The 22,704-nt window shown below is 40.9% G+C and overlaps 1 protein-coding gene across 2 annotated transcripts in view; it reads left to right on the plus strand.

Moving 5' to 3' along the window:
* PDCD1LG2 (programmed cell death 1 ligand 2) overlaps positions 1–22,704 on the plus strand; it is a 93,723-nt gene that overhangs the window by 15,970 nt on the left and 55,049 nt on the right. Inside the window, exons 4-5 of one of the 2 annotated variants that reach the window (XM_060409433.1) lie at positions 2,822–2,929; positions 18,296–18,361. In XM_060409433.1, the coding sequence (XP_060265416.1) occupies positions 2,908–2,929; positions 18,296–18,361 (88 nt within the window). In that variant the 5' untranslated portion in view covers positions 2,822–2,907. Of the gene's footprint in view, positions 1–2,568; positions 2,930–18,295; positions 18,362–22,704 lie in introns of those variants that run through there. The other variant, XM_012124822.4, reaches the window with a different exon arrangement.

Below are 22,704 nucleotides of genomic sequence, written 5' to 3' on the forward strand. Positions count from 1 at the left end.
TTTTAACCCTTGATTAAGGGTGACATGTCTGACTTAAATTTGTTCTTATTTTTTTAAATAATTTTTAAATTTTATTCTGTTTTTTTGGTTGCACTGGGTCTTTGTTGCTACACACAGGCTTTCTCTAGTCACAGAGAGTGGGGTCTATTCATTGCAGTGCACGGGCTTCTCATTACAGTGGTTTCTCTTGTTACACAGCACAAAGCTGTAGGCACATGGGCTTCAGTAGTTGTGGCTTAGGGGCTCTAGAACACAGGCTCAGAAGTTGTGGCACATGGGCTTAGCAGTTCCACAGCAGGTAGGATCTTCTCAAACCAGGGATTGAACCATGTCCCCTGCATTGGCAGGCAGATTCTTATCTGAGGCACCACCGAGGAAGTCCTATGTTCTTGTATTTTTTTAAGAAGAAACCCCATTTGTAAATTCAAATTTGGTTTTCCCTTTATAATTTTTTGCTCAGTATTTTGAACACTTTGATTTTCTTCTTTTTGTAAAGACGCTGAGTTTCTCCCTCTTTTCTCCTTTCAAATTCTTGCTTCTTACCGGCAAGTTTAGCTCTTACCTGTTTATGTTCTTCGTGTGTTTTTTGATTTGATAGTTTTCTTTTTGTTTTTATTTGGCATAGTAATAGAGTTGTTTCTAGCTGAGATTGCTCAGTATTCAAACATTCTTCAGACAATACCTGGTCAATGCTACATTGCTCTTCTGACAAAGGCAGGTCAACTTGTTCTAACAAAGACTAGTCAGCTTTTCTTTCTTTTTTAAATTAATTAATTGATTTATTTGGCTTCGTTGAGTCTTAGTTGTGGCACTCAAGATCTTTCATTGGGCTCTGAAGCACAGGCTCAGTAATTGCAGAGTGAGGGCTTATTTGCCCTGCAGCATGAAGGATCTTATTTCCCTAACCAGGGATCAAACCTGCATTCCTTACATAGCAAGGCAAATTCTTAGCCACTGGACCACTAGGGAGGTCCCCAGTCAGCTCTTCTAAGTTGCTTCTGGAGTCTTTCCTCTTTAGCGGAATAGAGATGTTTCTGATGATCAGGGTATCACTCTGTGAATTGAGATTCCTATGAGGTTTGAAACTTCTTTTCCCTTCATAGCAATATCTTATAATCTTGCTGACTGTTTAGTTTTTAAATGCAAAGCCTTGTCCCTCAAGAACACGCCCCATGAAGACTTGGAGATGGTTAGATCACCATGTTCTTTTCACGTTTTTGAATCCTACTTGTGAAGCACTTTCGCCATGTGTCCCGAAGTTCCCTGTCTGCCACTTTCCTGGCAGCCTCACCAGTGCCATGGGGCCCGACGAGGTAGAGGAAGGGAAACAGTAGAGAGTATACCTCCCTCCTGAAGAAAGGCAGGGACTCTGGGGGGTGGTATGTGGACCCCACAGATGCTAAACTTTTTAGAGTCTTGCAGGGGACATTCATCCATTCTCCGAAGGGAGGTCAAGTAACAGCAGGCAACTCTCATTGAAAGCATATGCCTAGAGCTATGGGTGGAGAAGCAGTTCCCCACACAGCCCAATTCTTGGGGTCTAGACAGCCACTCCTATTTGCAGCTACTACAAGTTTCATCCCTTCTTCTCTAAGAGATAAAATATAAAGAATGAGAAGAAAAAAAGGAGAATGCTGCTTTTTCAGAAGAAAAACAGTTAGGCAGGGGAGATTTAGAGGTAAGACATGTTAAGAGGATTAGAACACATCAGAGAAATATGACTAAGAAAACCTACCCTGTCCTTCTGACCTCAGTCCTATGAACCAAGGGAACTGGGGTCATAGGAATGAAGTTGGTCTTCCAGGACTGCATGCAAGTTGTCCTTTCCTTGCCACCAGGTTTGAGTCTCCCTATTGAAAAGCCTCATGGTGTAGTGGGGCCTCAGAGGCCTGAGTTAAAATACAGCCATGAAACTGAGGAAAGTTTGCTTGATGTCAGCTGTTTCCTTGTATGTATCATGGGTCTAACAGTATCTAGACCACACGTTGCTCCAAGAATGAAATGAAGCTCCGTAGAGGGTTGAATAGTGTTCCCCCAAAATTCCATGCCCACTGGAGCCTCTGAATGTGACCTTATTTGAAACTAGGGTGTTAGCAGATGTAATTAGTTAAGATGAGGTCATACTGGAATAGGGTGGGCTCTAACACAATGGCTGGTGTTCTTATAGAAGAGGAGAGGATACAAAGAGTATGAGCAAGGAATAAGGTCATAAATAAGGTGAAATGAAGGCAGAGATTAGAATGATCAGCTGCAGCCAAGGAATGCCAAGGTTTGACAGGAGCCCCCAGAAGGTAGGAAGAGGCAAGGAAGCATTCTTCCCTGGAGCCTTTAGCGGGAATATGGCCATGTGACACCTTGACCTCAGACTTCTAGCCTCCGAAATTGTGAGAGAAATGTAGATAGACTGTCTGTGGTTTTAAGCCACTCAGGTTGTGGTGATTTGTTACAGGAGCCTAAGAAAACAAATAAAATCTATGCAGACTTCTTGGTGCGTAGCTAGAATGTGCAATGCTGAAAGTGAAACCAAAGCTTCCCAGTAGGCTGGGCTGTAATCAGTTCCTTAGAATCAGTTTTGGTTTGAATCGTCCTCATGTTAAGAGAAAGCCTGAGCTGGATGGGATGATCTCTTTTGTCCTCTCGCTTAATGTACCTTATCTCCATATTTTTCTGTCAGCCGTCATCGTATGTCCCTCTGCCAGCTAGAAAGAACCCAGTGGTCTCGGTAGCAACCTAGGTTTTATTTTCATTTTGGCTGTTTGTTTTGTTGGCTTCTCTGAGGACTGACAAAGAGCAACTGTTTGTTGTTTTATTTTCTTTGGAGTCTTTGCCTGAGGAGCCTCACCAAGGCCTGATGGGAGTATCAAGTGGGCTGTGATTGTCTCGTTTTGTGAGTTGGTGTTGTGGACCATGATGAGGCTGCCACAGTCAGGTAAGTGCAGGCACATTTTCTCTCCAGACCATTGGAGATGTGAGAAACTGCCTCAGAAATTGTGTTCAGGGGCATAAGCAAGCTAATTTCCACCTGTCCTCAAAACAGTAGGATTTCTCTTGTTGGTCCTATGCTTATCATTCTTGCTGAGCAGTTTTAAAAGATGAGTTTTTTCTTTTCTGCACAAAATAAATGTGAACAGAAAAAATTGAAATATTCCTGAAATTGTCACTCCTCTTAGAATTTTGGAAAGTTAACGGAACTTAAAAATTTGGTTTTTTACATCCAACATCTGTTTGTGATTAACCCTTTGGCAGGCAGTCAACATTCCACAGTAGCCTGTGTGTACAAGATATGTTCTAAAAATCAATTGTTTAAAACAAACAAACAAACCAGGACTTCCCTGGTGGTCCACTGGTTAAGACTCCTAGCTTCCAATGCAGGGGTTGCAGGTTTGATTCCTGGTCAGGGAAGTAAGAGCCCGCATGCCGAGGGACACAGCAGAAAAACCAACCATGCGCGTTAGCTTATAGACAACCATTATTTAACAAAAGTGTGACTTGGGCCTACTAAAGGGCTTCTATTCTACATAAAATGGTAAAAGAAAGTTTAGCAAAATGAAGGAAAACCACTATTGGTCACTACCCATGTGTACATAATAGAATAGAGATGATAAGGAACTCATGTGAGAAATGGTTGAAGTGAGGAGGTGAAACTTGAATGAAATAACCTACAGATAAGGTCTTCTAACCCTGAAATTCTGTGGTTCTGTGAAAGGAAATGAATGGCATACATTGATAAAATGCACAGTAAGAGTATTCACTGTGAGCAGCAATCAGATAGTTGTGCATGTGTGGTAGGTCATTTCAGTCACGTCCAACTCTTTGTGACCCCATGGACTGTAGCCTGCCAGGCTTCCTTATGCATGGGATTCTCCAGGCAAGAACACTGGAGTAGGTTGCTCTGCCCTCCTCCAGCAGAACTTCCCGAACCAGGGATCAAACCTGCAGCTCTTACATCTCCCGGATTGGCAGGCAGGTTCTTTACCACTACCACCACCTGGGAAGCTCTCAGACAGTTGTAGCAGGAGTTAAATGCCAGTTGACCTGGATGTTCTGTAAGCTCCCTTTGAAGTCTAGGAGTTTATGAATAGCTGAACTGTATCTGTTGCCACTCAGAACTGGTCTATTTGCCTTCATTACCTGAACTCTCACTATCAACATATCTTCCTTGCTTTCTGTTCAAGGTGTCTTTTCAGATTTCTGCTGTCTGTGAACCTTTCCATTAAACTTCAGCTCCTTGTAGGCTAAGACACACCTTTTAGGTCCTCTGAATCCCCAGTGCCCATCATAGTGTATATGCATATGTATATGCATAGGTTCTCACTGAGTGCTTGTTCAGTTGTTGAATTAGTTGATTTGATGAAATGGCAGGTAAATCATCAGATGTGGGATGTTTGCATAATATATAGCAGGCAATGGGGCTGATGGAAGTGAAGCAGATTCCTCAGGGACAGTATTAGGAGTCATACTTCAGATTGACTTGCTTTAAGATGCTTTGGACAGTGATCCTTAGGTTGTTGTGTGTCATTTTTATTCCACGTGGCAACATCCAAATATGCCGCCAGCATTAACTGTGTCATACTTGGGTTACCCTGTAATGAGGCAACTGCATCCTGGGCTCCTCATATTCCATCCTGGGTCTTCTGCAGTGGGGCTTCCTCAGGCTGTGTTCCCCTAATTTTCCAATCAACTCACAGAATTCTAGGATAGATGGAGGAATCTGAAAGTTTATCCAGCCCCAGTTACCACAGTGCTCTCCAGCCTTTTCGAATACCCCTGGGACTGATTCCCAGTTCTTGCTCTCCTGATCTCTCTATTATCAGCCCCTTCTGCTTCTTGGGATTTTCCGCCTATGGCTCTGAGATATTGTGATAATGAAGCTTCTCACTCTTAGATCATTTCTTCTCTGCCTTCTTCTCTGGTCTCCAAATTTTGGAGCATTCCTCAGAGTTCAGACTTTTTCTTTCTAATCTCTTTTTTTATACTCTCCCTCTCAGAGAGTTAATTTATTCCCTAGTATCATCTCACATTTTTATTAGAATTAACTTCTTTATCTCTAGTCCCAAATAGTGTCTCAAACTTTAGACCTACAGTTTTCTTGACTGCCTTGTATTACTTCTTGACTCAAACTCAACCCATCATCTTCCCTTTAAAAATCAGTTCTTGGTCTTATATTTGTCCCCCACCCCCAATAACATCAATATTGTCTTGACAGTCTGGCCTCAAAAACCACAATCAACTTGTTGCTTCTCTTTCTTTCCCATGTGGCTAATCACTTGTCAATTGTTTTGTCAATTTTCCCATCAGTTGTCTTATAATAAATTTCTCCTTCTTCTCCCTTTCTTCCTTTTTTTTTTGACCCTAAATCTGGGGCTTTACCAAACTTCTGGATGAATACTGTGAACCCGCTAATCAAGTAGCTGACCTCTAATTCCACTTTCCCACTATTATATACTAAAGGGGGAAAAAACCCCTCAGATTTAATCTTTCCAAACTTCTTTGTTATTGTCACTCAGTGTTTGAATGACTGTTACTGTCTTTCTTGGCAGCTCTACCTGGTATTAAGCTCTTAACATTCTCAAATTGTATTTCCAGCCAGGTTATGCTCTTCATTGTCTTCCTCAACATGCCCTACATGTTTGCTCCTGGGCCATCTGCAGTGCCCTTAAGAGTTGTTCAGCTCTCCAATTGCTATCAGTGCTTCAAAGACTCACTTCAAATCCCATCACTACCAGTCAGCTTCCAGGGTTTTTTTATCTTCATGCAAAATATTTTATGCCGCTTATTATTATTTTTAATGTGTACAAGTTTTAACCTTCTGACTGTGTTATAATGTCTTTAAAGGTAGGGATGCTTTCTTAGGTTAATCTTCTATTGATTCTCACAGTCTAATACAAAAACTTGCAAAAAATGGGAGCTTAGTATTTATTGATTAAAAAGTTGAGATTCAATTTGAATTTAAGTTAAATTTGAACTGCTAAGTTAAATTCATTAGAATTGTGTCTTAAGTCTACAGATAGTCTACCTGGGTCTCAGATCAAAAGTTCAACTTTATGTCTATGTACACATTCATATGATGAAAGTGAAAGAGGAGAGTGAAAAAGTTGGCTTCAAGCTCAACATTCAGAAAACTAAGATCATGGCATCTGGTCCCGTCACTTCATGGCCAATAGATGGGGAAACAGTGGAAACAGTGTCAGACTTTATTTTTTGGGGCTCCAAAATCACTGCAGATGGTGATTGCAGCCATGAAATTAAAAGATGCTTACTTCTTGGAAGGAAAGTTATGAACAACCTAGATAGCATATTCAAAAGCAGAGACATTACTTTGTCAACAAAGGTCCGTCTAGTCAAGGCTGTGGTTTTTCTAGTAGTCATGTATGGATGTGAGAGTTGGGCTGTGAAGAAGGCTAAGCACCGAAGAATTGATGCTTTTGAACTATGGTGTTGGAGAAGACTCTTGAGAGTCCCTTGGACTATAAGGAGATCCAACCAGTCCATTCTGAAGGAGGTCAACCCTGGGATTTCTTTGGAAGGACTGATGCTAAAGATGAAACTCCAGTACTTTGGCCACCTCATGTGAAGAGTTGACTCATTGGAAAAGACTCTGAGGCTGGGAGGGATTGGGGGCAGGAGGAGCAGGGGATGACAGAGGATGAGATGGCTGGATGGCATCACCGACCCGATGGACATGAGCTTGAGTGAACTCCGGGAGTTGGTGATGGACAGGGAGGCCTGGCGTGCTGCGATTCATGGGGTCACAAAGAGTCAGACACGACTGAGCGACTGAACTGAACTGAACACATTCATATGGGCTTCCCATATGACACAGTGGTAAAGAATCTACCTGCCAGTGCAGGAGCGGCAGGAGACGTGAGTTAGATCCCTTAGTTGGGAAGAGCCCCTGGAGGAGGAAATGGCAACTCACTCCAATATTCTTGCTGGGATAATCTCATAGACAAAGGAACCTGGTGAACTACAGTCTACAGGGTTGGAAAGACTCAGACACGACTGAACCCTCACACACATTCATATAAATACACATTTATAAGTTAAAGTGTCTTAATTATCTCTATGATATCATCTTAAGTCTCTTTCTTAAATGCCTTTTAGAGGAGAGGAGTGAAAGACTTTAGCTGGAATAAGGCCAGTCTTACTTATTGTAACTTTATCTTGGACACTAGTGATCAAATGTTACTGATATGCCAATGGTACTTTTGGTAGTTAGAAATGGAATCACACATTAATACCTAAAAATATTATTTTCATGGTTCATCAAAAATCTTGGTATGTTGCACACTTGAGGATTACCTAACATGGTGAAACAAAATAGTTGAGATTGGTTGTTAGCTGCATAGATGGCACATAGAAGGGACTGTGGAAATCACCTAGTTCACCCTTCTTTTGTAGAAAGTGGAGAATAAATTCCTAAGGCAGCAGAGACAAAGACCGGATCTCCTATCTCCTAAAACCTTCCACCATGCCACCAAGAGCAACAGCTTCTCTAGCGGCCTGGGTACCAACAGAAAGAGGGCAGCAATTTGAGCAGGACCTTTCACAAATCTAAAAATGGTAGCTTTCACTTCTTCTCACTCTCAAGCTTGATCATCTCCTGACCAAGAGGGCCCTTCTTGGCTCCTCCCGGAGCCACAAGAAAATTTCTCAAAGCTTATCCTATGCCATTCTGTTCCATTTTAGGTCACTCTTTTAGGCCCTGCCTGACTGAGTATGAAAGAGTTCATACTTCCCTCAACTACTTGCCTTGCCCTCAACTACAACATGCTCATAGGCAGAATTATCAAGAACTACTCAGAACTTCATTAAGAATTATCCAGAAATTAAGAAATTCAGCTAAACTAATTACTTGATTAAATTTTTCCACTCACATTCCTAAGTATTAGAGGCTACCCTGCCTGATACAAGGATAGCTATAATCTTCCTCTGCTTGATGAAAAGACTAGCAAAACCAAATACATCCATAAGGAATATATAATTAAGATGAAAATTAACAATTGACCAGGCTTAGGCCAGGCATAGGAAAATATTTATATCCAAAACAAAGGTGAGTTTTAAAAGAGAAAGCTAGAGAAGGCTGTGGTTGTTTGAACATGTTCATTGCATTGTGGAAAAGAGTCATCACAATGCTCATTTGGCTGAAGAAGTACCTCACCCATCGGTGCTCTGTAAATGATGCGTCAAGTTAATTGATTTAGCAGTGCACCCTATAAGTTCTCCAAATAAATTCTTCCAGGCCCTGCCTGGCTGAGTATGAAAGAATTCATACTTCCCTAACATTAAATGCTTTAAGAATCCACTTTTTTTCAGAAAATGTGGTTCTCATAAGGAGCCCAGGAGGCAGAAGTCTTATCCAGATTGCCGTGTTTTGAGGGAAATTGGTGAGGGACTTGAGATACCTGTGGAAACATTCTTCTGGGAGATAATCTTGTCAATAATCTTACTGTTAAAAAGGGATCACTTTCTACCTTTTGTGGAAACTTTTGTTTCAGCGTGTACCCTGTGCTTAAAGAATTCCAGGAATGAGGCCTCCCCATGCCTGAGTGGCCCATTCTATTGTGAGTGGCTCTGTTTGATAAAAAGTTCTTGTATGTACCCCAAATAAACAGCCACTATATAGTTTCTGTTTCTCTGATAGAATGTGTCAATTGGGAGTCTGTAGACTAAGATTCCTGAGTATGATGCTAAATTGTCATGCATACAAACACTCATTTACTTGTCTGTTCAGCACACAGTTATAAGGACCAAATCAAGTGCAATCCACCTTTTGCATCCAAAGGGCTCTATGACCCTATGTATATGGCCAGCTATGCTATGCCACTTTACATAATGGACTTGAGTATCCCTGGATTTTGGTATCTGCAGACAATCCTAGAACCAATACCCTGCAAGATACCAGGGGATGACTGTACAAAGAGCTCCTGTTCTAGCCTGGAAGACATCACCTTGTAAACAGTGGGAGCTGTTGAAGTCTTTTAAGCAGGAGTGACATGGTTTAGGTTTGATTATTCAGTTTTCAAGAGATTGTTCTGCCTGCTAGGTAAAGGGATGGTTCATCCAATAAATATTAACTGAGTGCCTCCTTATTGCCAGACTGTGCTCTAGGGTTGAAGGCATAGTAGTAAGCAAACAGACAAAGATCCCTGCCCTTTGAGTGATTATATTATAATGGAAGACAGCAGGTAATATTAATAATATAATAAAACAGGTACATTATATGGTAAATTCGATGGTAACAAAAGTTTTGGGAAAGAGAGACAGACAAGGAAAATTGGAAATGCTGGGGAGGGGAGAGGTGGTGCTGTTGCAGTTTTATATAAGGCAGTCTCACTAGAAAGAGCAAAGAAAACATCCAAGGGTGGGGGTAGGCACACTGGCAGCAAGATCCACTCTTGAAGGGGTGGATCTGAGGAAGGCATTGCATAGGCTGGAGGTGGGCTCAGGGCCATCTGGGCAGGGAAGTCTAGCATCCCAAAGACACAGATTGTAATGGGTCATGGGTAAGGTCGAGGGCTCTAGATAATACCTCTCAGCCCAGCAAACACCCCACACTGCAGAAGGGGCATGGCCACAATAGGGTTTTCTAAAGCATGGCAGGAGAGGCTTAACACAGAGGCCTCTCTTATATGGGTTATTGGAGGGACTTATGCTTTTATTCTCAGTGAAATATTGAGCCACCAAAATGTTTTGAGCAGACATGATTCAAATTATATTTTTAAAGACTCGCTCTGGTTCCTGTGTTGAGAATCACCTGTAGGAAGCCAAAGTTAGAATCACCATGAGAGAGAGTGATGGCTGAGATTGATATATTAATAGAAGCAGTGAGATGTGGTCAGATTCTGGATATATTTTAAATAATGGCTTATAGGATTTGTTCATGAATCAGATGAAGGTGAGAGAACATAGGAGTCAAGGATGACTCCAAGATTTGTGACCATTAGAGAAGGATGGATCAGAAGGAAGCAAGACTAGGAGGTAAAAATGGCATGAGGAGACTACTCTATGCTATGTAAGGAGAAATGATGTGAAGCTGAAGTAAGGTGATAGTAGGGCTGTGGGAAGAAGAGGCATCATCCAGGAAGTAGAATTAATAGGACTGAGGGATGGACTGAATGTGTAAGATGAGAGATGAGTAGGTTTAAGATGACCCCAGGATTCTGGCTCGAAGTAAGAGTTATTATTATTGACTCTTTATGGAAATGGGATACAGAAGTTTTTATAAACTATCTAAGGTCTTGAAAGTGAAAGTGTTAGTCACTCAGTCATGTCCAACTCTTTGTGATCCCATGGACTGTAGCCTGCCAGGTTCCTCTGTCCATGGAATTCTCCAGGCAAGAATAATGAAGTGGGTAGTCATTCCCTTCTCCAGGGGATCTTCCCCACCCAGGGATTGATCCTGCGTCTCCTGCATTGCAGGCAAATTCTTTACCATCTGACACACCAGGGAAAACGCTAATAATTTGTAGACTCAGAATTTGAACTCAGAATGTTCCTGACATTAGAACCTGAACTCTTAATCACTGCATGGGGCACATTATCCTTAGATGAAAGAAGACTTCTGGTTGGAAAGTACCTTTATGACAGTGACTGTCTCTTAGTTGGCTCAAGGAGGCAGTGTGCAAGGAAAGTCCCCTTGGGTGGGGAGGGAAGAAGGGGAAGTTAGAACCAGTATTGGGTGAATCCAGAGTCCTTTCTGTTGCCAGAACTATATGCTACATGCTATCCTTTTGTACTCTAGAAACAAAAATGCTCAGAAAGTGCTAAGCTACACATGCAGCTTAAAATGATATCTTTTCTGGATGTATTTGCATTTTCAATAAGGAAGAGAGTTTTCAAGTCCAGCAAAGATGTGTCTTGAGCATTTCTTGCTGGAAAGCACTAGATTTTGTTCCCAGTTGTTCATTTCAGTCGCTAAGTCATGTCCGACTCTTTGCGACCCCATGGACTACAGCATGCCAGGCCTCCCTGTCCATCACCAACTCCCAGAGTTTACTCAAACTCACGTCCATTGAGTCAGTGATCCCATCCAATCATCTCATCCTCTGTCATCCCCTTCTCCTCCAGCCTTCAATCTTTCCCAGTATCAGGGTCTTTTCCAATGAGTCAGTTCTTCACATCAGGTGGTCAAAGTATTAGAGCTTCAGCATCAGTCCTTCCAATGAATATTCAGGACTGATTTTCTTTAGGATGGCCTGGTTGGATCTCCTTGCAGTCCAAGGGACTCTCAAGAGTCTTCTCCAACACCACAGTTCAAAAGCACCGATTCTTCAGCGCTCAGCTTTCTTTATAGGATGACTATATGGGTATGGTATGACTACCATACCCAGTTGTTACCTGCTGTAATATCTCCTTCCCTAAATAAAAAACAAGAATACAGACCCCTGTGGACCTTGCATTCCCTTCTAGCTACTGCCTCATATCTCTTCCCCTTTTTATAGCACTGTTCTCTAAAAAGTTGCCCATATTCTGATGTCTCCACTTCCTTACTTCCTATTTTTATCTGTATGAAGTCTATTTATACTGTGCTTACCAGGGTCATCAATGACCTTCATGCTGCTAAATCCAGTGCCTAAGAGCATTTGGCTCAACTGATAACTCCCTCCTTCTATGTTTTAAACTCTAGGTTTTATTATTATTTCTTTAATTTTTGTTCATTATTTTATCATTATTAGCGGTGAAGCCAACAGATCAGGAGGTGACTTTAATTGAAAAAATAGTTTGTTATAGTCACAGATCCCAAGAGAAAGGGGCATGCCACACCACAGAGGGCCATACAGGAAAATACCAGTGTTGCACATGAGGTAGAAGGAGAGGGGGCAAAGTGGGCAGGAGCCCTCACTGTGGTTTCCCTAGGAAGGAATTGGGCTAGTTTGAATAATCTGTTATTTGGCCCTAGGGTGATTAGAACAGATATATATAAAATGGCCCAGAGTGCGAAAGCCCCAAAAGGAGATGATTGGAGGTAGGGCTCTGGATAGGTTGATTTGCATATGAAATAGGTAAGTTGCTTACTGTCTCTAGTTTCAGTTCAGTCACTTAGTCATGTCCGACTCTTTGCGACCCTATGAATCACAGCACGCCAGGCCTCCCTGTCAATCACCATCTCCCAGAGTTCACTCAGCCTCACGTCCATTGAGTCAGTGATGCCATCCAGCCATCTCATCCTCTGCTGTCCCCTTCTCTTCCTGCCCCCAATCCCTCCCAGCATTAGAGTCTTTTCCAATGAGTCAACTTTTCGCATGAGGTGGCCAAAGTACTGGAGTTTCAGCTTTAGCATGAAAGAGTCTTCTCCAACACCACAGTTTAAAAGCATCAATTCTTCGGTGCTCAGCTTTCTTCACAGTCCAACTCTCACATCCATACATGACCACTGGAAAAACCATAGCCTTGACTAGACAGAACTTTGTTGACAAAGTAATGTCTCTGCTTTTCAACATGCTATCTAGGTTGGTCATAACTTTTCTTCCAAGGAGTAAGCGTCTTTTAATTTCATGGCTGCAGTCACCATCTGCAGTGATTTTGGAGCCCCCCCAAAATAAAGTCTGACACTGTTTCCACTGTTTCCCCATCTATTTCCCATGAAGTGATGGGACCAGATGCCATGATCTTCGTTTTCTGAATGTTGAACTTTAGGCCAACTTTTTCACTCTCCTCTTTCACTTTCATCAAGAGGCTTTTTAGTTCCTCTTCACTTTCTGCCATAAGGTGTCATCTGCATCTGAGGTTATTGATATTTCTCCCAGCAATCTTGATTCCAGATTGTGCTTCTTCCAGCCCAGCGTTTCTCATGATGTACTCTGCATAGAAGTTAAAGAAGCAGGGTGACAATATATAGCCTTGACATACTCCATTTCCTGTTTGGAACCAGTCTGTTGTTCCATGTCCAATTCTAACTGTTGCTTCCTGACCTGCATATAGGTTTCTCAAGAGGCAGGTCAGGTGGTCTGTATTCCCATCTCTTGAAGAATTTTCCACAGTTGATTGTGATCCACACAGTCAAAGGCTTTGGCATAGTCAATAAAGCAGAAACAGATGTTTTTCTGGAACTCTCTTGCTTTTTTGATGACCCAGCGGATATTGGCAATTTGATCTCTGGTTCCTCTGCCTTTTCTAAAACCAGCTTGAACATCTGGAAGGAAGTTCACAGTTCATGTATTGCTGAAGCCTGGCTTGGAGAATTTTGAGCATTACTTTACTAACGTGTGAGATGAGTGCAATTGTGCGGTAGTTTGAACATTCTTTGGCATTGCCTTTCTTTGGTATTGGAATGAAAACTGACCTTTTCCAGTCCTGTGGCCACAGCTGAATTTTCCAAATTTGCTGGCATATTGAGTGCAGCACTTTCACAGCATCATCTTTCAGGATTTGAAATAGCTCAACTGGAATTCCATCACCTCCACTAGCTTTGTTTGTAGTGATGCTTTCTAAGGCCCACTTGACTTCACATTCCAGGATGTCTGGCTTTAGGTGAGTGATCACACCATCGTGATTATCTTGGTCTTGAAGATCTTTTTTGTACAGTTCTTCTGTGTATTCTTGCCACCTCTTCTTAATATCTTCTGCTTCTGTTAGGTCCATACAATTTCTGTCCCTTATCGAGCCCATCTTTGCATGAAATGTTCCCTTGATATCTCTAATTTCCTTGAAGGGATTTCTAGTCTTTCCCATTCTGTTGTTTTCCTCTATTTCTTTGCATTGATCGCTGAGGAAGGCTTTCTTATCTCTCCTTGCTATTCTTTGGAACTCTGCATTCAGATGCTTATATCTCTCCTTTTCTCCTTGCTTTTTGCTTCTCTTCTTTTCACAGCTATTTGTAAGGCCTCCTCAGACCGCCATTTTGCATTTCTTTTCCATGGGGATGGTCTTGCTCCCTGTCTCCTGTACAATGTCACAAACCTCCATGCATAATTCATCAGGCACTCTGTCTATCAGGTTAGTCCCTTAAATCTGCTTCTGACTTCCACTGTATAATCATAAGGGATTTGATTTAGATCATACCTGAATGGTCTAGTGGTTTTCCCTACTTTCTTCAATTTGAGTCTGAATTTAGCAACAAGGAGTTCATGATCTGAGCCACAGTCAGCTCCTGGTCTTGTTTTTATTGACTGCATAGAGCTTTTCCATCTTTGGCTGCAAAGAATATAATCAATCTGATTTTGGTGTTGACCATCTGGTTTAGAGTCCTCTCTTGTGTTGTTGGAAGAAGGTGTTTGCTATGACCAGTGCCTTTTCTTGGCAAAACTCTATCAGTCTTTGCCCTGCTTCATTCCGCATTCCAAGGCCAAATTTACTGTTACTCCAGGTGTTTCTTGACTTCCTACTTTTGCGTTCCAGTCCCCTATAATGAAAAGGACATCTTTTTGGGGTGTTAGTTCTAAAAGGTCTTGTTGGTCTTCATAGAACCATTCAACTTCAGCTTCTTCAGCGTTACTGGTTGGGACATAGACTTGGATAACTGTGATATTGAATGGTTTGCCTTGGAAACAAATAGAGATCATTCTGTCATTTTTGAGATTGCATCCAGGTTACTGCATTTCAGACTCTTTTGTTGACCATTTTGCCTACTCCATTTCTTCTGAGGGATTCCTGCCCGCAGTAGCAGATATAATGGTCATCTGAGTTAAATTCACCCATTCCAGTCCATTTTAGTTCACTGATTCCTAGAATGTCGACGTTCACTCTTGCCATCTCTTGTTTGACCACTTCCAATTTGCCTTGATTCATGGACCTGACATTCCAGGTTCCTACGCAATATTGCTCTTTACAGCATCGGACCTTGCTTCTATCACCAGTCACATCCACAACTGGGTATTGTTTTCGCTTTGGCTCCATCCCTTCATTCTTTCTGGAGTTATTTCTCCACTGATCTCCAGTAGCATATTGGGCACCTACTGACCTGGGGAGTTCCTCTTTCAGTATCCTATCATTTTGCCTTTTCATACTGTCTCTAGGAAATGGCTAATCCTGAGGAGGCAGTCCTTCTAGAGTCGACAAGACTCCAGATGTGAAATCATCAGAATATAGAGAATAAGAGATGCTTAATTTGCCTTTGTACTCATTCTCCCAGTTCACTTTGTTAGTATTCCCCCCAAAGACCTATAAATGTTGGAATGCCCCATATCTCAGTCCTTTGACACTGTCCCTTCTCTGTCTCTCTTTAGGAGACACCATGCAGCACTGTGGCTTTAGGTAACACTTAGGCATTAATGACTCCCAAATGTGTGTCTCTGCCCTAAACTTTGGACCACCAGTTGTCCACCCACCTACTAAACATCTTTACTTGGAGTCCAATAGTCATTTCAAACCAAAGATATTCCAAATACAGCTCTTGATTTCTGCTCTCAAATCTGCTTCTTTCTTAGTTTTCCTCTTTTTAATAGGTGTCTCCATTCCTAGTGACTCAAGCCCCAAACCTAGAAATTTTCCTAGATTTATTTACACTTGTTAAACTATATTTCCAAGCTGTCAGCAATTCCCATCAAATCTTCTTTAAAAATATAGAATACTTAAATAAATGGAAAAACATGCTGCATTCATGGATTAGAAGACTTAGTATTATAAAGATGGCTGTATTCCCCAATAGACCTACAGATTTAGTGCAATCCCTGTCAAAATTCCAGCTGCTTTCTTGTGTGGAAGTGGAGAAATTTTTCCTAAACTTCACATGGAGATGCAAGAGAGCAAGAATAGCCACACATCAAATAATAATAAAAGTAAAGTCTTAAAAAAAGAAAAGCAAGTTTAAAGATTCACATTTCCAGATTTCAAAACTTACTGTAAAGCTACCACATAATCAGCAGTCTATGGTACAAACATAAGACAGACATTTATGTCAATGGAATAGAATTGAGATTTCAAGCTAAGCCCATGCATTTAAGGTCAGTTGATTTTTGGTGAGGGTGCTATGACAAGTCAATGGAAAAAGAATACTGTTTTCAACAAATTGTGCAGAGATAAGTGGATGTCCATGTGCAAATGAATGAATGAAATCTTACCTCACACCATTTACAAAAATTAACTCAAACTGGGTTAAGGATGTAAATAAAAGAACTAAAGCTGTGAAATTCTCAGAAGGAAACATAGATGTAAATCTTTGTGACCTTGGGTTAGGCAATGATTTCTTAGAGATGACACGTAAAGAACAAGCAATTGAAAGAGAAAGTTTTAAACAAAACTCGCCTTCATCAAAATTAATTTGTATTTTACAATTAAATTAAAACATCTGTGCTTCAAAGAACTCTGTCAAGAAACTGAAAAGACAATCACAGGATGGGAGAGAGCAATTGAAAATCATATATTTGATAACCAGTTTCACCGTTTCTGGAAAAGTTAAATACAGAGTTAACACTTAACCAAGCAGTTCCACTCCTACATGTACACTCAAGTGATTCAGATACATATCTACACAAAAACTTGTAAATGAACGTTCATAGCAGCATTATAGCCAACAAGTGGAAACAACTCAAATATCTATCAACTGTTGAATGGATAAGAAAGAAGTGGTGTGAACACACACCAATAGAATAATCAGTTCAGTTCAGTTCAGTCACTCAGTCGTGTCCGACTCCTAGCGACCCCATGAACTGCAGCACGCCAGGCCTCTCTGTTCCTCACCAACTCCCAGAGCCCACCCAAGCTCATGTCCATTGAGTCGGTGATGCCATCCAACCATCTCATCCTCTGTCGTCCCCTTCTCCTCCTGCCCGCAATCTTTCCCAGCATCAGGGTCTTTTCAAATGAGTCAGTTCTTCACATCAGGTGGTCAAAGTATTGGAGTTTCAGTTTCAACATCAGTCCTTCCAATGAACACCCAGGACTGATCTCCTTTAGGATGGACTGGTTGGATCTCCTTGCAGTCCAAGGGACTCTCAAGAGTCTTCTCCAACACCACAGTTCAAAAGCATCAATTCTTCAGCGCTCAGCTTGTCATAAAAAGGAGTGAAGTACTGGTAATGCATTACAACACAGAGGAGTCTTGAAAATAATATCCTCAGTGAAAGAAGCTAGACACAAAAGACCACATATTGTATGATTCTATTTATATGAAATAACCAGAATAAGCAGGTTTATAGAGACAGAAAGAAGGTTAGTGGTTGCCAGGGACTGGAGGAAGAGGGAAGAAGAATTGGGGAGTTTCAGCTAATGGGCATGGGGTTCCTTTTTGGAGTGATGAGAATGATCCAGAATTGGATAGTGGTATGGGTTGCACAGTTCTGTAGAATATACTAAAAACCACTGAGTTGTACCACTGAATCATCTGTGTCTTAAATATATATATATACACACACACATAATCCTCTATTGTATGTCAATTATACTCCAATAAAGCTGTTAAGATTTTAATAATTTAAAGGACAAATTTTAAAAGTTCAATAAGTGTTTTAAATGTATAAATGGAAAAAACCTTCAACAGACTACCTCTCATCTCCACTGGCCCCACTACTCTGGTCTAAACTATCATCATCTCTGCAAAAAAAATTCCTTACTGATCGTTCTGCTTCCAATCTTGCCCATCCCATTGTCCTTTACAACAGTAGTCTATTGTCTACACCAAAATTAAGTCCTCTTTTAAAAATGTAAATGAGGTCATGTCATTCTCCTGATCCAAATCCTTCCCTGGCTTTCCATTGTACTCGGAGCAGCTCTGCTTTTACCTGATTCAGATGTATGCCTCTGTCTGATTAATTCCCCTTGAAGAAATGCTTCCAAGGCCAATAAAATTTAAAAGCCTCTTTGAGGACAAAGAAGTTGACAGTGTTATTCCCTGTCCCTTTTGCTTTAGCTGTGAGAAGTCCTTAAGTGGGAAAGTTTGTGAGCTTTGACAACTTTACCTGCTCAGTCAACTAGCAAGTATTTATATACTATCTAGCTCCGTTCCCAGAGTTGCAGTCCAGCTGGAAATGATGGTGTACAGTATCCATTTGATGAACAAGACTGATTTTCAAAGGCCTACACTGAAACTATGGAAGGAACAAAGAGGTGCAGATAACCAGCTTTTGTGGTTACCAGTCATGAGGACTGGTTCATACTCAGAAAAGGTTGCAAGAAAGGGAAGAAGAGCTTCTAATTTTGATCGATAGATTGCCTCACTTCTTCTTACCCTATCTCTCATCTCCTCTAGGCAATCAGCCTTTAACTTTTCTTCCTAGCTCTACTCTACTACGGTCCACTGCCTCCACAAAGATTTGTTTACCAGTCATTTCATTGTTTTCAGGAGTGAGCAAATGACCAGATCATGAGATCCAGCAAAACTGCTGAAGGCTCTGAGACTTTCAATTGTCTGTTTCAGATCCGGTACAGAACATGTTCCTCCTACTAATTTTGAGCCTGGGACTGAAGCTTCAACAGACAGAAGGTAAGAAAAGTCAAAGGCTGGGGAGGGTCCTGAGAAGAAGGAACAGATGATGACCCCTAGCTGAAGCTGAGGATGAGAATGTGGTCCTTGGGCTAAAGACTTTCTTTAAGAGAAAGGGTGATTACCAGCTATGACAAGCACAATCAAAACAATGGTGCCCAGGATGGCTTGTGCACACCTGTTTCCTATCTTACAGAAACAGGGACTGATAATATTGGTCCATCTATCCCCACTCTCCAGTAAACATAGTAACAAGATGACAAGACCGTTCAGACCATGCATTGCTGAAATGACCCAAGAGAACATGGGTTAAGTGTCCTGAAAATGAGATGCCAAGCAGCTGTTCTTTTCTCTTCTGTCAGGGACACTTCCTCTATTAAAAAGCAACCGTAGCAGCCATTGGTCATTCACACATTAATGTGGATTACTTGAATTGGGAAATCAGAGTCTTCCTTGCGTCTAAATGAAAAATGAACCTTAGGCTATGCCTTTGGATTTTGAAGAAAGATACTCTGCTTGAGGGCATAGATGGCAAGGAGGAAAGCAGTTTCAGAGTTTCACTTTCCTGAGGAAGGCAGTTCAGACCATTCACATGTCCAGTCAGGATCATGAGCGCTTTATAGTGGTGAACACCAGTATGTAAGAGAGGAAGACAGAGATGGACACAGGGAATTAGGTCCTCTGTAATAGCAGGCCCAATCCCATGGGAAGTCATCCAACATACTGCCTTTGACTGAGAAAGAATGCCTTTGTTGGCACTGATAACTTTTTGAGGAGCTTTCCCCTCTCTTCCAGGTGATCCCAGTAGCATTCCTCCCCTTCCCTTGGGCTGCCCAGCAGGGTCTGGCACTAGAGTCATTGACTTGGGGCCATCTTTGGAGAACACTCCAATATTCTGCTTACTCCAGCCCTGCCTTGCAGTGGCGGCTAAATGAACACTTGATATTTCCTTCCTAAGGGACCCTGCCCAGCTGGGATTTTTAGAGACAGGTGTGAAATTAACTCTTTCCTTATATGAATGCTCTATGTATGGTCTACTGTGTTATCTGCAAAATAATTTAAAGTGTGAAGTGAAAAGCTATCCGAAAATATTTTCATTTTTAAATTACTAACTTTTAAATTGACACAAAATAAAAATTTATACTTTTTAAAATAAAAGCATCTATGAGTTTTGACATATGCATAATCATATAGCCACTTCCCAGGTGGCTCATGGTAAAGAATTCACCTGCCAATGCAGGATACATAGGTTTGATCCCTGGGTCAGGAAGATGCCCTAGAATAGGAAATGGCAGCCCGTTCCAGTATTCTTGCCAGGATAGTCCATTGACAGCAGAGCCTGGTGGGCTACAGTCTATGGGGCCGCAGAACTGGACATGTCTGAGCACACGTGCACACACATAGTCATATAGCCACTACCACAAGCAAGACCCAGAACAGTTCTGTCACCAAGCAAAAACCACCCCTCAACCATCCCCCAGCTCTAGCCTACAGTTTTAAATTTTCCAGAATGTTATATAAATGGGATCATTTTTAGACATTCCTTTTGTCTGGCTTCTTTCACGTATCACAGTGCATTTGAGATTTATCCATATTGTTACATGAATCAGTAGTTCATTTCTTTTTGTTGCTGATTAGTATCACACTGTATGTATGCACCACATTTTGTTTATTCATTTTCCAGTTGAGGGGCTTTTGGGTTGTTTCCTGTTTTGGGCAATTATAAATATAGTTGCTCTAAACATTTGTATATAGGTTTTTGTGGAAGCATAGCGTTTCATTTTGCTTGAGTGAATACCTAGGAGTGGGATTGCTGAGACATACATTAAGTATATATTTAACTTTATAAGAAACCATCAAGCTGTTCTTAGTATCTATACTGTTTTTGCATTCCTGCCAGTAAAGTATGAGAGTTCCAGTTGTTCCACATCTTGACATCACTTGGTATTGACATTGCCATTTTTGTTTTTAAAGTCATTCTTAATAGGTGTACAGAAGTATCTCATTGTGGTTTAATCTGCCTTTCCCTAGTATCTGGTAATGATAAGCATATTTTCATGTACCTATTGCCCATCCATATATCTTCTTAAGTGCATATCAAATCATTGACCATTTTTAATTGGGTTATTTTCTTATTTTTTAGTTTTGAGAGTTTTTTTATGTATTCTAGATACAAATTCTTCATCAGATATGTGATAAACAAATATTTTCTCCTAGTCATCTTTTCATTCTCTTAACAGTGTCTTTTGCAGAGGAGAGATTTTAATTTTGAAGCTATCCAATTTATCAAATTTTTTTCTTTGATGGTTAGTCATATCTAAGAACTCTTTGCCTAACCCACGACCTGAAAGATTTTCTTCTAGGTTTTCTTCTAAACATTTTATAGTTGTACATTTTACATTTAGGTTTGCCATCCACCTTCAGTTGATTTTTGTATACTGTGCAGTATAGATTGGGATTTTTCTTTTTGGTATATGGACATCCAGTTGCTCCAGCCCCATTTGTTCACTTGTTGAAAAGACTGTCTTTTCTCCTTTGATTGCCTTTGCACCTTTGTAAAAAAAATGTCAATTGGCTCTTATTGTGTGAGCCTTTTTCTGGATCCTCTGTCTATTCTATTGATCTATGTATATATACTTTCACTCATACCACTCTCTTATTACTATAGCATTGTAGTTCAGTTTTTTTTTCTTATATTTTCATTTCAAAACCTAAGGACATCTTGTAACCTAGACACATTCAAGAAAAATATTTATTTTTGTACTTTGTCATGTCTTGGAAGAAAAAGTAACCCCAGTCTTATGTCTCTCATTGATGTTTCCCTCTTTCTTCGTCCATCTGAGAAGAATAAAACCCAGGAGGCACATGGCCATGGTGATGCTTGACGTCACTCTAGGACAGGGACCACACCCTGGGTCATTCTGTCTAGGTTATAGCCGGCCTTCAAAACTACATCTGCTGACCCCTGAGATATACAAAGCAGAAGTATCAGGTTAGGGAAGGGATTTCAAGTAGACAAGATGTCTCATGCAGCATTCTTGCAAAGAGGAGTGCATGAGTCAGGTGTCCAGAGCAGCATCTGTCCAGAACCAGGAACTAGAGTTTTCTGAAGACTGGCTGTGTAAAGCAGTGCCCTCTCACCTCCCTGCCTAGCCCCATCCTCACTTTTCAAATCCCTTAGGTAGGAAGTCTGTAAACATTTAAGTTTCTGTTAATGCAGAAGAAAAGTATAAAATTAGCTTAAAGAGGAAGCTATCTTGGGAGTTAATGCAAATAAATTGTTTTGTGTTTCCTGGAGATATGACAGGTGCTGACTCCGGATTGCAAATAAAATGCAAACTTCTCCCAAGAACCTTCAAAAAGGCTCTAGCATTACTCAGGCCAGCTATTTTCATCTGTCTAAAGAACCTTCATGTGTTATTTTTTCATGCTGTCGCCATGTCCTTCACCCTTTAATTTAGTCAAGATGACCAAATGAATATTTTGTCTGCTTAGTTTTGCAGTTGTGGAAACTTTTCCAGTGTTCTCCAGTGTCTCTCTGATGGCATCAGGAGTTCAGTGCTACGTTGAAGTTTAGTTTTGTAACCATGTGACATATGAAATAGAACACAAATGTCTTTTACTTAGTATAAAACTGAAAAGTATATCTGTCTCATTAATGTATATAGTATACACAGGCCAGTAGATATATAGTCATATCTGTTAGAAGTACAGGCTTTCAGGGCACAGAGATATGAATGTGAATTCCAACTCCATGAGCTCCCACTTTTTTACTTTGGGCAAATTGTATCTTTTCTTTAAGCCTCAGTTTCCCCGTCTGTAAAATGAGTGCAGTGACTCCAGTCTTGCAGCTTTGGGGACATCAAATGAGATGTACAGTTTAGCCTAGTGTCTGGTTCATTGTGTTTAATACGTGTTAACTATTACTCTATCTTACACAACAGACCAAATACAAACCAGTGTTATAACTCTGTTTCTTAAGTGTTAATATGCATTTGAATCCCCCAGCCTTGTTAAAATGCAGGTTCTAGGTCCTGGGAAGGGACTGAGATTCTGCATTCCCAACTAGCTGCCTAAGAAAACTGAGAACAACACTTTGAATGGTTTCTCAATGCTCCTTGCACATTAGAAACTCCCAGGAAATTATTTTTAGTTGATGCTGGCCTCGCAAAATGATTAGAATTTAATTTTATAGGATACAAATTGGGGTCTGAGCATTAGTATGTTTTAAAAGCTTCCCAGCTGATACCAACTATGGCTAAGGTTGAGACCCTCTCATTAGTGACTCTAATATGCAGCCAAGCTTGAGAAAAACCTCTTCACAGAATTGTTTGCAAGAGTGT

The sequence above is a fragment of the Ovis aries genome, chromosome 2 (genome assembly GCF_016772045.2).
Source record: "Ovis aries strain OAR_USU_Benz2616 breed Rambouillet chromosome 2, ARS-UI_Ramb_v3.0, whole genome shotgun sequence".
NCBI lineage: Eukaryota > Metazoa > Chordata > Mammalia > Artiodactyla > Bovidae > Ovis > Ovis aries.